At 36.7% G+C, this 17722-nt stretch overlaps 1 protein-coding gene across 2 annotated transcripts in view; it reads left to right on the top strand.

Annotated features, from left to right (window-relative positions):
* Positions 1-1376: 1376 nt before the first annotated feature.
* The window catches only part of LOC107657805 (semaphorin-3F-like), a 52190-nt gene continuing 35844 nt past the window's right edge, over positions 1377-17722 (top strand). For both annotated transcript variants that reach the window (XM_016446052.1, XM_016446060.1), the window contains exons 1-2: positions 1377-1873; positions 2608-2777. In XM_016446052.1, the coding sequence (XP_016301538.1) occupies positions 2648-2777 (130 nt within the window). In that variant the 5' untranslated portion in view covers positions 1377-1873; positions 2608-2647. The remainder of the gene's footprint in view (positions 1874-2607; positions 2778-17722) is intronic.

Genomic DNA, 17722 nt, shown 5'->3' with positions numbered 1-17722 from the left:
TCCATTTATTTGATGAATAGCCCTGACTGGCATTTCTGTGGTTAGGCAATGGCTATTTTGCGGAAACTTGGTCTGACATCAGGTTGTGCTGTTTTGCACAAATACTTGGACACACAAGCATGCATGCAAAATTCATATTGCACTAAGACTCCAGGTTCTGCGTGTGTTCATATGAAAATGCATAGAGGGGCTTGACTGAAAGTGCATAACGCATTAAAATAAACAAATCTACAAATAATCATGCTGCACGCTATGCCATTTTTACAGAAAAGTCACAACAAATCTCACATAATCCTTAAGTGTTCTGCACTAACATGCCATTCTCGCTCTACTCCTGTCTCCTCAGGGCGGATTTCATAATTTCTGAATTTATTCTATAATGGCATGAATTTTTGTTTATTTTATTTTTTTACTGGTTCTCACCAGAGAAATCACTCGTGGATTGAGTCCTTGACTCTTTCACTGTGCTGGATAACAACAAATATATCTGTTTGTCATCATGCACTGTGAAATTTTCTTGATCCATGAGGTTGTTGGCGAAAGTTTAATTTGGAGCTAAGTTGATCTAATCATGTTTATAATACTGCAGATTGTGTTGCTAATGAGAATCCCTGAACTTAAATTTGCTGCAGAAGACTTATGATTTTTAGTTTTGTGAACAATAATAAAATCAACATTTCGTTCAGTAAAAGTTTAAGTGAAAGGAAACCAGACGCACACTTGAGTTTTTTTGACCAATGATATACAGTACCAAAAACTGCTAAAAAGATTTATTTAGCTGTTGTACAATTTAACAAGTGCAAATTAACGATGATGAACAGCTTAACAGCCAGAGTTGCCTGCCTCAGAGTTTTCAGACATTTGTTGTTGTTTTTTCCCCCTTCAGTTTTGTGAATGGCTGACTCCTCCTCAGCTCACATGGCTTCATGGGATAGCAAAATATTCACTTTTTTTCATATAGTAATTTTACATGATTTTTGCATTCTTTATAGGCTAGTAAAGAAGTATATGCAGGGGGCATTTGCTCCATGCTGGAGGTGAAACAAGCTCCTTTTGTAATTTATTTTTATGCAAACTGTGTTTCTCCATCAGTACTTAATAAAAAAAATTATATTTTTGGGTCATCTTGCACTTTAGTATCAGAAAAGGACACGTTTTCCATTATGAAGTGGGTTGTATCTTAATGTTTAATAAAGATAGATATTATTAGCCTATAATTATAGACACATTGCTTCCTTTATTTTCAGAGCAATGCACTGAAAATGTAGTTTTTTATCTTCAAATAACTGTGCTACTGTTGTGGACGGGTGTAGCGCGTGGGCGTCGCCCAGAGTGATTATTATAGAGAGTGAGAGCGCGAGGCGAGCGCACGCGAGAGTCGTTCGCATGTTTGCGTGTGATTTAGTGAAGATAAGCGCTGCACCCCCATTACTAACATGTCTCATGTTTTTGTTTTGATTTCGCCGCATGTATTTGCAATACCTAATTGCGTTCAAAACATAAATGGGTGTTACTTTTAAGGTAAGTCTCCGCCCAGGGGGAGTAACAGCGCTCCATCCACCTGCCAGACTACTTCAGCAGCAGACAGTCAGTGGACCTGAAGCGTGCTGCTGCTGCTGCTGCTGCGTGGACGAAAATACACGAGACGCGTTTAAAAACTCCGGACGAGAGGGGATACGAGCACTTAATTTGAACTGCCGCGGTATCACAGTCACAAAAATTAGTTTATAGGAGCAACTACTTTGTGGACACGTGTATGCTGTTACTTTTGACTGGACGCATTGTTTTGGTTTCTGTACGTTTTCTTTGCGCTGGATTGCAAATGATTTGTACACTGGGACACACAGGATCGTTTGTGACGGACGTTTTGTAGGTGAGTTCTGCGTTCATTTATGAGTAACATGTTTTCATGCTTCATGTCACGTACATCATAAATTCTTTTTTTGTACAGAAGATCAGCAGCACAGTTATTATCCAAATGTTTTTATATACTATTTTTAAGAGGATCAGTCCATTACACGGCACGGAAATCCGATTAAATCTGATATTTTGAACTAATTATTGAGATATTTTTGTTGAAAATGGATATGACGCTGCTATTGATAATAACTGAATTTCATTTGCAAGTCATATGCTGATGAATTTGATTTGAGTGGAATAAAAAAAAAGCATTAGTTGTGACAGAGATCAACCAGTTTATTCACTGGTTATTTTAAGTAATGTAAAAAATAATTATTTTATTTTTATCATTATTATTATTTCTTTTTGATACAATTAACTAAATGGCCATTATACTAAAACAATAAAACAACATGCATTATGAATATTTTAATAATAATAAGTCAATTATGACAAAGTGGAAGGTTTCCACAGAATTTAGAACAGTGTTTTACCATTGGTAGGCAGTATTCAGGAACCAACAACCAATTAAGTAGAAGTGTGTAAATATCTGTGAAGATATCACACAAACTGACTTATCAGTCTATCTCTGTTATCAATTTCCATTTTCTTCCATTCAATAAAAAGATAAGTGAATGGTTATGTGAAATCTCAATCATGAATATATGAGTGGATCCTCACCCCCTCCCTCCCTCCCTTCCCATGCAGGACCAAATACATCTCTTGTGGGTCTTTGGATAAAGTGATCATGCAGGGAGTTGGGACTTTGGTGCTGGGGACCCTTCTGGTCTCTGTGTTCTCAGCTGTCTCGGTCCACAGCAGCCCTTTGTCTTCCCTGCCACCCGCTTCTGCTCCACGAGTCTTCCTGTCCTTCAAAGGTAAGTGGCATTGCTGCTGTACATGCTGTGTCTCACACTGTTGCTCCTGTTAAAATTAATACAGAAATATATAAACAGCTGCAGCTGAGATAGATTGCATGGGAAACATGCATTATTATTTTTGTCCTCAGTGTTTCCAGGAGCCTCATAATATTAACTTTCAGTGCATATGCTTCTGTTGTAGTATTAGGCAATAGGGTGTTTTTTTATCGTCTTTTGCGAATCTCTTCAGTTTAATGCTGAGCAAGCTACTTCTCTTCTTAGGTTACCTGTCTGTTTCACCTTTGTAATTCAAGGAGTTTTCACAGTCTGCTGCCTGAACTAATTTTCCTTTCTGTTGCCTGTTATTGTGTTTCTTTAATTGGTTTTTCAAACACTCTTTGGGATTGAGCATGTCTACCAGCAAAGACCTAAATTCAGAATTTGCGCTACACTCTGTGACTGTGAGTTTAACCCTTGCTGGGGGAATTGGATTTCATGTTGGGTCGGTTGGGGTTCATGCACAGCTCTTGGTTGGCTAAGCAATGCAATTAGTTTTTAGTTCTGAAACAGTATTTCCCTTGGGATTCTCTGAACTTTTTTTTTTTTTCTGAATATCTATGTTCTTGGTAGTAGCCCATTTTCCAGGACTACGCATCCATGATTGCTTATAACAGTGCAGTTTTATTGTAATTTTATTCTTAGGAATCGCAATTGGAAGGCAATTGGAATTTGGTTTTAAGCTTAAACTATATGTTTATACGATATTGGTCTGGTTTGTTTCCCAGGGTGAGTTTAACCCTTGCTGGGGGAATTGGATTTCATGTTGGGTCGGTTGGGGTTCATGCACAGCTCTTGGTTGGCTAAGCAATGCAATTAGTTTTTAGTTCTGAAACAGTATTTCCCTTGGGATTCTCTGAACTTTTTTTTTTTTTCTGAATATCTATGTTCTTGGTAGTAGCCCATTTTCCAGGACTACGCATCCATGATTGCTTATAACAGTGCAGTTTTATTGTAATTTTATTCTTAGGAATCGCAATTGGAATTTGGTTTTAAGCTTAAACTATATGTTTACAGTATTTCCTCCAAAATGGAATACTGATACTGTATACGATATTGGTCTGGTTTGTTTCCCAGGACCTTTATGTCCAGTACTTCTGTCAGTCAATACTGACACTGACCACTCTTTGCTGCCAAGATATACACTGGAGACATACTACATGCATGCGCTGGATGGGATATTCCAGCTTACAATATGACAAAATATGATCAGTGAGTTCCTGGAGATTATCAAAACACTGTAAGGATGAAATAAAAGATCTAGTCTACTTTATGGTGAAAGCCCTTTGGTTGGATTAAAGTTTTTAGTTCTGGATACTTCTGCTCCTCTGTCCAACAGCCTTGATTAAACACTTGAATCATGTTCCTCCCCTGAGAGTGAACGTCTTGTTAAGACGGCTGCATTTGTTTAGGGCTTTAACTAACTAAACATTCTGTTCTCTCCAACAAACAGCTTCAAGCTTAGTGGGATCTTGTTTTGGTGTTGTACTTGGATGTGCCATTAGAAAATCATTATGATGGCTAACCAAAATCCAGGCTTATGTTGTAATTGCTTGCCTCTGTGCCTTTACTCTTTGAGACACACAGGACATCCTGCTTTATATCCCTCTCAGTTACTTAAATGTGACTGTTTGAGCCATGAGGTCATCATCTGTTCACTGTTGTAACAGGGTAATACACTGTTCAGAATTGCACCGAAAATGCCTGGGAAATTTCTTTTTGTTCTTGAAACCAACTAAATAGAATGCACAATTGCAGTTTGAATGTAAGGAAGTAGAAATAAAATGAATTGAAATTTGAGGAATTTTTATAACTAATTTTAACCTTGAAAAGAAAAAAATGTAAAGACAATGTTCAAAAGTTATGAAAAAAGTCTTTTAGGTCTTAAAAGATAAGTTCACTGATTTTCAAGCTTTGTATTCTTACAGTGTCTGTACTATATGTAAATGAACAATGTCTTTCTCTGTGTTGCCTGCACCCAGATATCCCTGTATATTTGTCATCAAATGTCAGCCGGATCGTCAGAGAGGCATTATGAATGTTGACATTTTTGGAAAAATGGAATGTCACATCCCATTTTCTCTGTTTTATGTAGTCATCTAGCACATATTTAAAATAAAAATAGTGTTTGTGCTGCATACACTGCCAAGATTTATTAAAAGCCCATCTTGCCAGTGGGGATTAGATAGATAGAGGATTAGATAGATAGATAGATAGATAGATAGATAGATAGATAGATAGATAGATAGATTGATTGATTTTGAATACAGTCAATTCCTTTTACTATCATTCAATTCAGATTCTAATTCTACGTCCTGTAGATTGTGGACAATTCAGTTTAAATCATGAATTGAAAGGGAATCAATTCTTTAGTTCTGAATTTTAAAACACTGTGCTGTAATATGTTGTTTAAATGTTAACGTGTTTGATATAGTAGTGGTTTTAATTTCAAGCATGGAGTGTAATGATTCAATTTAGTTTGAGGTCCAGTTTAAGAAAAACAGCGTAAAGAAAGAAATTAATACCTTTCAAGTGATCCTCCTGGGGGATTCAGGTATCATTCACTAGTACGTCTCTCATACACGCAAGCTGAACACAAACATAAATGCACAATTTATGTTTGCATAAATGCATAAATGCACGGTGTCGGTGAGTTAAGAGAGCAGATACTCTTGTCTTCTTGTGCCCTTACGCATTACAGACAGTCCAAACCACAAGAACATCCCTGGAAGCCCAATCATCTGTGAAGTTCGAGGTCTAGGGCTCTGCAGACATGACTTAATACAAGTTCAGACTATTTTCTATGGCTCTTCTCTTGTCTTTTCCCTTTTTATGGGAGTAACTATGACATATTACTTTTGCCCTTCTCTCTCACATGCACACACTTCTTTTTAAATCCCCTCTTTCCCATGTATCTCTGCAAGCCTGGGATTTACATGCTAAAAGGTAGCCCAGAGGACTTACGAAGTGTCACATGACAGCCTAAGTTCATTTCTTTGCATATGAGCCCTCACATAACTCCTCATTTTTGGACATGACAGTGGATTTATGGGCATGTTTATGTGTATTATATCACTGGTTAAGAGAACCCAGGGGTGATTCAAGGAGGAATGCTGTGTGTGAATTGGTATTTTGTGTGTGCGTGTGTGTGTGTGTGAAAATGGTGCCACGGGTGTTGTTTGTGCACACTGTTTTAATTTAAATTCCATCAGTAGATTCTCTGAGGGGCAGAGCACTTATTGCTCAATTTATACAAATGTTCTCAGACAAAGAACACTTTAAAGTAAGTATCTCAAGGTGCATCACAACTACAAGGTGGTTCTGATGGCAGTGCATAAATTGTCACAATTAAATAAGGCATTTAAAGCAGCTTGCTATTTTCCTTTACTGTTCATGCTAACGCCTGGGTAGCGTTCTTTAAAAACACTAAACAATGATAGATGATAGTCTGGATGAGAGTAAAAGCTTATTGTCTCATTTGTTTTTAATTATGTGGATATGATGTCACACTCTAGAGGTTATGGTCTAATAATAAATCAGAAATATTAAATAATAGTAATAATAATAATAAATAAATAAAAATTAGTAGAGAATTTAAGCATCACAGCATTATAATGTATGTTATGAAAAATTATTATTCATTTTGAGATCCTTAGGTTACATTTAAAGTTGTAGTTTTTTTTAAATGAACTTTAACTGAAAATTAGATGACTGCTAAGAAAGAAAGAAGGGACTATAACCTTATACTGTAATACTTTTAGTGTACACACAATGTCACACTCAAGGGCTTCTGGTCTAATAATAAATCACAAATATTCAGTAATAATACATTTGAAAAATATTCAAATATAGCTGCATCTGGACAAACTGAATTTCTTACATCTAAGAGTCTCATCAGAGGGGTCAATCTGTGTCATTTAGATCCTTTATTGGTTAAATGTCTTTTTGCTGTAGCAATTTGCAGTTTAGTACTTCAGTACAAAACTAAAGATTGAAACATTCTACACATGCGTATATTTGCATACAAATGAATGGAAGTGAATGGAACACACACAAAAAAAAAAACAGCTGCTTGTGTGACTGCCCTATTACTAAAGAAATTATAAAGAAATTTAGAAATGACAAATTAATGAATTTGTATTTATAGGTTAAGATTTAAGCTTCTTGTTTGAATGTATATCTGTGTATTAGCAGGTTTGCGTTTATCTCACTGAATGTGCTGGCAAGATATATTTATCTTGGATGTACCATCCTGTGAACTCTCTTAGATGCTTGATGTTTTGAAGTGTCATAAAATATAATGGTTCTGTAGGTGATGAATAGTCATAAACCAAACCTAGCCCATCTGCATTTCTTTTATTTGCTTACTAGCAAATAGCTAATACCCAAAAGGTGCTCAAACTACTGTACCTGCTTCTAGCAGCATTTTGTTGAGCATGTTGAAAATTATCTAGACGTTTTAAAAATATACTTTGACCTGGAAACAATATATGTGTGTCTGTGCTGGAGGCTTTTTTGTTTTTTTTTACTTCAAACAAGCCCTAATAACAGCCTATTTGAGGGTGCTAGAGGCTGAGGTTGTGACCCCAAAAAAACAGAAGCAGGTCATTGTCAGGGTGTTCATCCTTGCTGTGTGGGAAAGAGATGCCAACCTCTGCAAGGCGAGATAGTAATATCTTATGACAAACAGTATCAAAAGCTGAGCTGAGGTCAAGTAATAAAAGGATTGATAAACTGCCTGAGTCTCCAGAAAGTAATAGATCATTGACAACCTTTACTAGAGCAGTTTCCGTACTGTGCCGTGAGCGAAAACCAGACTGAAAAATATCAAAGAGATTGTTGCGAGCTAGAAATGACTGCAGCTGAGAGGCAACAGTCTTTTCCATGATTTTAGATACAAATGGCAGGTTAGAGATTGGACGGACAGTAGTTGGATAGATTTACAGGATCCAGATTCGGTAACAGCAGCAGTCTTGAGTGAGATAGGAACAGTGGAAGAAATGAAAGACATGTTGATGAGGTGTGAGATTGAGGCAGAAATAACAGGGATACAGTGTTTCAGGAGAAAAGTAGGTGCAGGGTCTAGTCGGCTTGAAGAGGAATTCGATTTCTGTATTAAATCAGCAATTAGAGATGGATTTGTTAAGGTAAAGGTAGTCAATGATTGGGTAGACTGAGATTGCTCACAATTAGAAATAGTCGGTTCCTCATCAAAAGTCCCACATAAAACATCTAACTTTCCCTGAAAGTGGTGCAAAAAAGTACAACACAAATCTTCAGATTCATGCTGGCTGATACTATGATTTGGTGCCTGGATTAGTTTGTTTACCATGCTAAATAGTGCTTTAGGCCTATTTTTAGCTTTGTTAATGATGCTGGAGATATAAGAAGAGCGGGCTGCATTCAAGGCAGTTTTGTAGTTCTTGATGTAATCAGAATAAACAAGATAATGGACAGTTAAACCCGTTTTCCTAAAAAGACGTTCAAGTTGTCTGCTTTTTGCCTTCACAGCACGTAGCTCTAATCTGCAGCCTCGTCTAAAAGCATTTAACTCCGTTCTGGCTGTTCATTTCATTATTTCTGAGTAACACCTGGATGCGTAATTGGCCGTGCCTGGAAAAGCAGAAAAAAAACTGCTATACAAATATATCCAAACACCCAGTTAGACCATTACACTGCTGAAGTGAGAACATTATCTCACTTACAATTACTGAAATCATTGTCCATTACAGCTTCCACGATCATTTTGTATTTCTAGAATGTGTTGCAATTAACATCTCATCACATTTTTGAATTCACTGGCTTTCTCTTGTTAGTTCAGAATATCCATTGTATTGTGTGTAGTGGCTTTTCTTTAAATGCTATAAAAACATTTTCTCAATTCCCTTTTAACAATTCTCATTTAGTATTTATGTAAATGAAGATAAAGCAAAAAAGGTGAATGAAGTCATTTAGTGAAAAGGAATGAGCTTTCTTTAATTGTAGGACATAGGCAACAAGAAAAAAGAAAATTGCTATGCATTTTTCATGTTATGACTGATTTTAGATAATGGATAAATCTACCTTAAAAAATCAAAAAATTCAATCAGCCATTTTAAATGCTATAGGTTAATTCAGGCATCACAACATTATAATGTACAGTATATTAATTCTGGGATTACATTTAAGTTATTATTTTATAAGGTGAACTTTAACTGAACCTTATACTATAACATTTATTCTACACTCAATACTTTCCATTCATGACATGATTAGGTTTATCCTTCATGTTGTCTTTACCTGGGTTCTAACTGTGTCAATTGCGTCACTAGAGACTTCACTAAGTGCTTCCCTCTGACAATGCACACAAATACAGAGAGAATATGTGTGTGTGTGTGTGTGGTGTGTGTGTGTGTGTGTGTGTGTGTGTGTGTGTGTGTGTGTGTTTGTGTGTGTGTGTGTGAGAGAGAGAGAGAGAGAGAGAGCCCCGGAGCAATCAGTGTCTCTCTGAAAGATGAACCTCCTTCAACCTGCCAAGATATGCCTAGGAGATCTGCTCAGACAGAAGGTGAGACACTGTCTCTTTCAGTCGCACACTAGAGAGGCACTAACTTACAGCTGCATAGAGACTGTAGTGCCATTCAGTCATGATTATTACTTCAGCATCCAGCTCACCTGTGGCGTTGATGGGAAAGTATTTGGAAAGGATTGCGTGCTGTGTTCATCCATTTTTACTTTTGGCCCGACCCTCAGTATTTCTCATCGACGTCTTGAATCAGTTTTCTCCTGATCAACCAAAAAAATGTGTTTGTCTTCAAGTAACACTGAGGTTTTCCAATTTTAGCTGAAACACGCAGGCTCAGGCAAGCTCTCATTTTATAAGTGAAACCGCAGCGACGTATCAGAATGGTATTAAAAACCAAAAGCGATGGGAATCATCAAAAATGCATTATTCTGAGCTGTTCCCATGAGTCTTTCTCTAATGGAGCTCTTGGCAGAGTAATAAACTTAACCTCTTGACCCTACATTGAGTTTCAGCTTCATAAGAATCACTTAGAAAAGGCTGCATGGGACGTAGACAGGCGTGGGCTCGGAAAGGAAGGCCTGTTCTTTGTTCTCTCTTCTTTGATGTGTTTGTTTCTGCCAAAGGTGATATGGTCATGTGCTATATTAACTGAATTATGGCATCTTAGTCTTGCAGATAATAATTTTTCTTCTGAATATTCTGACTGCGCTACATTTTGTTGTCTTATTTAGACCAAACACGTTTGTGTGTGATGCCAGGGTGCAGCAGACGCTGTCTCAGTGCTGTTTGTGTCAAGGTGGTGGTGCATCCCAGCATCCTGTGCTGCGGCGCAGGATCTAAACTGTCACAGCGAGAGGAGAGTGGAGGTGACAGCAGCAGGGCTAAATATAGAGACCCTGCACTCCTACACCCCCACTCTTACTTTCTCTTCTCTGTCTTCCTCTTTTTCTCACTAACAAAAATACTACAAAGTAACCTGGTGTCATGGTTTTTTAGACTTGTACCACGGTATTATTTTAAGTACCATGGCACGTGGTTATTATTCAGAACCATGTTATGTATCAAACTACGGTCATACTCTGTTTAGCATGTTTTTTTTTGTTTTTTTGGACATGTATTATTACTATAGCAATACTATGAATTTTTGGACATGGTACCATGTACCATTCTTTGCCTAATTATTTATATGCTATTATAGTATTTATTAATATTTTGAATGAGCTTTTATTTTATATTTTCAATTTTTATTTTAGTTTAGTTTCATTTTCATTTTCAGTAATTTGACTAAATGTGCTTGTCACAGTTATTTAACTTAAAAATTTTCATTCATTTGTCAAGATTCAGTATGGATCTTATGTTGGTTTATGTATTTACCCTGAAGTGGCCTGAATCTGAATTAAATTTTTTCAGAGGAATCCTCATTTTGTCCAACAACGTTGTTGTTAATTAAGTATTAAGTATTAATACTCATTAATATATCTATAATCAGTGCTGGGTAGTAACTGATTACATGTAATCTGGATTTACGTAATCAGATTCCAAAAACTCAGTACTTGTAATTAGATTAAATTACATTTTAAAATACTCGTAATCAGACTACAGTTACTTTTTTTATTGAATACATGATTACATATTATTCATACAAAAGCAATAAATTATTCATAATTGTTTGATTCTCCCTAATTTCTCTTTCATCTTTTAAATGTTCCTTTCTAAAATAGCCTACCACTTTTATACACTCAGAAAGTCTTCCAGTTTTGTGGACATTCACACAAAGACCAGTCATTAGTCAGGTGACTATAATTACACAGAAAACTGAGAGGCTACACAGCATTTGACCACTGGATTTACAGAAGTCATTTCAATTTTAAGAAGTGTTTAAACATTGCATCAACTACTGATGAGCACATTAATTTTTATTTGAATTATCACTCAGTGGGTTATTTAACCATGTATTACTATGTCTTTAGAATGCGTTTGTCTTATTTACATGCAATGCACGCATTCCTAACCTTTTTTTTTGTCCCCTGAACCTCTTTCACCTAATATTTGAAGTACCCGTGAGATTATTATAAATATTTTAATAATTAAGTATCACATTATGTCACAGTTCTCTTACATTAGTTAATGGTCACATGACATGCTGGTAAATTAATAAAGCCTTTAATTTTTTTAGTAAGTGGTTTATTTTTTGGGATGCACGATATATCGGCCACCATATCGGTATCGGCCGATAAATGCAAATTTTTTCTGTTATCGGTATCGGCCCGATAAGAAAATTTGGCCGATATCTTAAAGCCGATAAATAATGCATTATTTCCTTCAGAGACACTTCAGATGCGCGCTGTTCGTTTGCAGCCTTTTGTGCAATTGTACGTTGTAATATTGTGTTTATTTTATGTATATCTGTTAAACTCACAAACCCCCTGCAGTTCCTTTACGAACCCCAGTTTGGGAAACCTTGATGTAATGTAATGTTTAATACACATCATGTTGTTAATTACAACGGAAGAAATCTATTTTCTAACTCTTTGTATTTTTATATCAATATGGTACAAGATTATCCTATTCAAATCAGTGTGATAACCAAATTTGGTCAAAAGTAATCTAAAAGTAATCAAAAAGTAGTCTGATTATATTACCTAAAATGTGTCATGTAATGGATTACAGTAGTAACTACAATTTTTTGTCATGTAATTTGGAATCATTAACGGACAACAATTTGTAAGCAATTTACCCAGCTCTGTTTATAACATATCTAATATATCTATGTATATATACACATATTGACAGTAGGGCTGTGTATCACCAGCAAAGTCACGATACGATACGTATCACGATACAGAGGCCACAATACGATACACATCACGATACGGGACTGCATTGAATTTCACCTCAGAAGAGTTTAGTAAAACAGCTGTTTATTAACATATGCTCAGTCACTCACACAGATCACGTTGCGGCCGCACTCAGACTCAGAATAAACTTTTTAGCGCTCTGCAAGCTAACCAGTGTTTTCAGAAAGCAAGCACGTTTATCCACAATGGAGAGAGCGCGTGTACACAGGGTTGCCAGGTTGACAAAGATAAGTAGCACGCTTAGCAGATATTTCCGTATTGCGCAAGTGTGAAGCTCTGTTTCGGGGATTACGTCTCTTTATATCAGGCAACCCCGGTTGTGTTCCTCTGCGGCCAGATTAAACCTTGTTGTAGCCTATATATTATGCTCTATTCATTATTTTTTAGAAACCTTGCACTTTTTTACTCCGTTTTGAACGTTGTTCTTGTATTCAAATTAAGCGCGGTCCACTGCTGCACACGTGCCACAATATCGATATTGGGACAGCTGTATCGATACTCGTATCGTCAAATCTCTGTGACGATACATCGTCGTATCGATGTATCGAGCACAGAACTAATTGACAGCCCCTATATCAAAGTAACATGGCATATGAGTTCTACCCTCAATCTACCATGGTACTGCCAGTTTAAATCACCCTGCTTGTCTATCTGTCCATCCTTTTGGATCTCTCTCTCTCTCTTTCTTCTTGTATTTTGTGCTGTTTTCCATCAATTCCCAATTCTCTATTTCATTACTCTCTTGCTTGTCTTCCTTAGCTTCTTTTTTCAGTCCTATATTTTCATCCTCTCTGCTCCCCGGGGAGGTGTCTAACATGTCAGTCCCTGAAGGAGTGTGGAAGTGCTCCCATGAGGCGAGAAAGAGTGCAGACATTCATTTTGAGTGAGGTCTGGGTCACAGCTCCTCACATGAGTCACTCATTGGGTTAGTTGTGGTGTGTATGGGGCTGAGAAACATTCATTTTGAGAAAACCATCATCTATGCAAAGACATAGATGACTTACAAAGACTTAGGGTCATACTTTTAATTTTTACAATATTTCACATTGTTTGTTGGATGTTGGGACCAGTTGTGAGAAAGATGACCACCACAGATGCCATGATTGGTCTTTTTGCGGTTTAATAAGTTTAATAACAAATCACTTACATGGGTTAGTTACCCAAGACCTGACCAAATTAACTTGAGTATTTTAATGATCATCTTTATCTGCATACATGTGATCTCATGGGAAAATGTAACTATTTTACGAGGTGGCGATTTTGTATGTACGATTTTTAGAAAAAAAGCAAGCATGAAGGTTCACCCCTAAACATAACCATCATTGGAGCATAAGGAAAACGTATGAGTGAAATTGTAGCAATTAATTCAGATTAGCCACCGGAATAAAATAGTTACGAATTTGTATGAGAGAGTGTTGCTTGTATATGTTGGTTCTTTACAAGTGTTGCATTTTGTGCTGTATTTTGCACCAGCTTCTGGCTGCATTCCTATTGGAAAGAAAAAAAACACAAATTAAATTTCAATATCTCAGTTGTTTCTCCTAGATATCAATGAGATTAAATGAAATTGACTTTGAATTGGATGTTTCAAGAAACATACAGTACTCCTTTAATTTCACATGTAGAGTTTCAGAAGGTATCTTGAAATGTGTCAAACTACAGTATGCTCAGATTTGCAAGTCTGCAGTCAAAAAAGATTTCAATATGAACTTCCTCAGACCAAATTATCTAAATTATGCTGTCCACATATTTGAGATCTCTGTACTCTTATTGTATGTCAGTAATTCTTTTATTATTTGTCTATTTAATCTCTATTCAAACTATCTTCTTTCTCTGCAGACACAGAGATATTTTGTCTGTCGTCAGTTTTTTTTATCTCTTCTTGTAAAACAGCCATATTCACAGCACTCACATACTCGTCCTGTCATGTAACACTCATCTGCAGCCCAGCCTGTGTGTTTTATCATTACCTTTCACATTGCTAATCAGCATTCACATTCACTCGTTTCTGACACGATCACTCCCCTCATGTTCTATTTTCTGTCTGTCTGCAGCTCCTCATCTCTGATACACCGTTCGCTTCAAAGGCATTTAAAAGCGTCAGGAGTGTAGATGGCTGCCTTGTTATAAAACTGCCTCAGAACCAAAGATTATCCGGTCTGGCTAAATGGTTGCACTGTCAGCCAGTTTGATGTGTTTCTTTCCGGAGTGTAACATAGGGGTTTTTGTAACCTAATGCAGAAACTCATGCAGAGTATCGAAACATTTTTCTATTGCTGTTGGAGAGCAGTTTTGGGAAAAGAGGCAAATCTTCTCACTTGTCACTTTTAGAAACAGGCAGGGTTGGTATTCTGCACTGATGTAAGACAAAAATGTTCTGTTTGTAAGCTGTGTGTGTCTCTTATAGCTCTCCCATGCTGATTGTGTTTTGTGAGGACAGATGGAAACGTGTCAGACAGAATGAAAATATCCCGATATGTTTCTTGACTTTGCTCCATTCAAATTTCCCATAGCTTTTTAGACTGAAAATAGAAAAATCCAAGCGTTCAACTTGCTGAATCTATATATACACTACCGTTCAAAAGTTTGGGATCAGTTAGACTTGTAATGTTTTTTTAAAGAAGTCTCTAATGCTAATCAAGTCTGCATTTATTTGATCAAAAATACAGAAAAAACAGTAATCTTGCAAAATGTTATTACAATATAAAATAATGGTTTCTATTTTAATATCCTTTAAAATATAATTTATTTCTGTGATGCAATGCTGAATTTCCATCAGCCACTACTCCAGTATAAAGTGTCACATGATCCTTAAGAAATCATTCTAATATGCTGATTTATTATTAGAATTATCAATGTTGGCAACAGTTGTGCTGCTTAATATTTTTTTGAAACCTGTGATAATTTTTTTTTCAGGATTCTTTGATGAATAAAAAGTTAAAAAGAACAGCATTTATTCAAAATATAAATCTTTTCTAACAATATAAATCTTTGCTATCACTTCTTATCAATTTAACACATCCTTGCTGAATAAAAGTTTTAATTTCTTTCAAAAAACAAAAGATAGAATAAAAATGTACTGACCCCAAACTTTTGAATGGTAGTGTATATTGTTAGAAAAGATTTCTATTTTAAATAAATGCTCTTCTTTTTAACTTTTTATTCATCAAAGAATCCTGAAAAAAAATGTATCACACAGGTTTAAAAAAAATATTGAGCAGCACAACAGTTTCCAGCAGTGATAATAAAGTACTGTATGTAGCAGTTGGGTTGTTTTGATTAAGTAATAATAACTTAAACAAATACAGGTAATTTACTAAATTAAAGTTCATTGAAAGTATGCTTTTTTTTTTACATATTAAAAGTTTGGTTTATAGCAAAAGCAGATAACTCCAACAGTCGTTTTTTGGCAAAAGCAGCTAACTCCACATTTCATGTTTTAGAGTTTAAAAAAACCCTCGTTTAATCTTTGTAATCTCCTCAGATGACAATGTAGATGCCTGACAAACGTTGTTGTTGTTGTGATCATAAACTGTATGGATGTGATTACACGCAATACACGGAGCTTTTCCCTCACATTGTAACGCACTGCTTTTGCAAGGTTTCGTGAAAACGTTTCAGCTTTTACATTTTGCATGACTTACAAAGAGCTCTCACCAAGACTCATCTGATTTATTATGTATTACTGATTAAAACTGATTAAACTACTGATTAGTTGTTGCAGCCATAAACTGAACTTCAGTGTAATTTTTATAAATGTTACTAATTGTTTAGTGACAGAATAAAACGGAGTGACATGACCATTCTGGTGAGAGAGAGTCTCTGTCCTCTCCCAGACCTTATTTGCTCAGAAAGTATCCATGTTGTCTTGTCCTATTGTGGTCTTTTGCCACAAATGAAGAAAGAGAAAGACTGTGTGGTCCACTGTGAATTGATTCAGTAAGACACACCAGCATTCAGGTCTGTTTATAATGAGAGGTTACAATAGGCTTTGTTACCAGGCAGCTTCACTGAACACCAGACCTGGACCCCCATGACACCTTCTGTGCAGTCAGGGGAGTTACTTAGACGCTGGTTAACAGTGTGAGAGATAGAGACAGAGAAGACACATGCGAAGGCAAATATGGTCAACAGAATCAGATAAAGTAACAGTAATATTGTGAAATATTATTACAATATAAAATAAATCTTTACTATTTGAATATGTTTTAAAGGGGTCATCGGATGGCCATTTTCCACAAGTTGATATGATTCTGTAGGGTCTTAATGAAAAGTCTGTAACATAGTTTGGTTAAAATGTCTCAATGGTAGTGTAAAAAACACCTTTTTACCCTGTCAAAAACAGCTCTTTTCAGAGCAAGCTGGTTGTGTACACACACTGCCAACACACATTTCAGTTCAAACAACTTGTAAAAGTGCATGTAGCATCCGATGACCCCTAAATGTAATTTATTCCTGTTATAGCAAAGCTGAATTTTCAGCAGTCTTTACTCCAGTCTGTGTTTTTGTTCTCAGAATTTCTCAGACTTTGATCTAACCGAATAGAGGAGGTCTTTTTTTATAGTATAGCCATGGAAGTGACAACAGATGCAACCATTTCATTCTGGGCTGTCAACAGTGAGAAGATGAGTTGTTACTTTCCCCAGCACACACGCACGCACACGCACACACACACACACACACACACACACACACACAAACCAAAAGAGAAAGAGAGAGATTCTCTCATTCTCTCTCAAGAGACATGCTTGACCTTAGGGTGGGCGAGGGGTCAAGGGCGCCTCTCCCTTCATGTTGTTTTAGACTGCCACCATTTATTACCATCTGTCAGTCAGGCATGGACTTTAATTCCACGGCAGTACTTAGACTCAGACAATGGCCTGTGCTGACACACCAAAGCATCATGACAGAGGAAACAGAGGGGGAGCTAGCCAATCAGAGTGCAGGGACGCCACTGGATGGAGAGAAAAGAATGTGAATTCACAACAGGGCTGGATCATGAATGATTCGCGCGAACATAGATGCATTTAGGTAGATCGGGGGCGCATTCCCTTCAGAAACAAACGTAATCCACTGCGTCTTCAGCGGCTCAGATGTCGGGAGTAAATGACGACTGCTATGTTCATTATAACATCCAACAACAGAACACCTCAATCGCTTAGGAGTCATTCTTGTCTACATCTGCTCCAGCGGTGAAACAATGGCGGACTGATGACAGCTCACTCAGGGCGGGTCTAAGGTAAGACACCAGTCCAGTCTGTGCTGAAACGCTACTGTCAATCAAACTATCGTGGGAGGGGCCTGTTTTTGTGACGTCACACAGACAGGCATCTGAGATCGGCTCGATTTGAGAAAGGGGGAAAGATTTTAGTAGATTAAAAAAAAACCACTGGGGGGATTTTTATCATTATAGGGTGGTTGTGTACACACACTGCCAACACACATTTCAGTTCAAACAACTTGTAAAAGTGCATGTAGCATCCGATGACCCCTAAATGTAATTTATTCCTGTTATAGCAAAGCTGAATTTTCAGCAGTCTTTA

Source organism: Sinocyclocheilus anshuiensis, unplaced genomic scaffold, assembly GCF_001515605.1.
Source record: "Sinocyclocheilus anshuiensis isolate Anshui unplaced genomic scaffold, SAMN03320099.WGS_v1.1 scaffold2171, whole genome shotgun sequence".
NCBI classification, from domain to species: domain Eukaryota; kingdom Metazoa; phylum Chordata; class Actinopteri; order Cypriniformes; family Cyprinidae; genus Sinocyclocheilus; species Sinocyclocheilus anshuiensis.
Note: the sequence above shows the minus strand (reverse complement) of the source record. Positions and strands in the feature narration are given on the sequence as shown.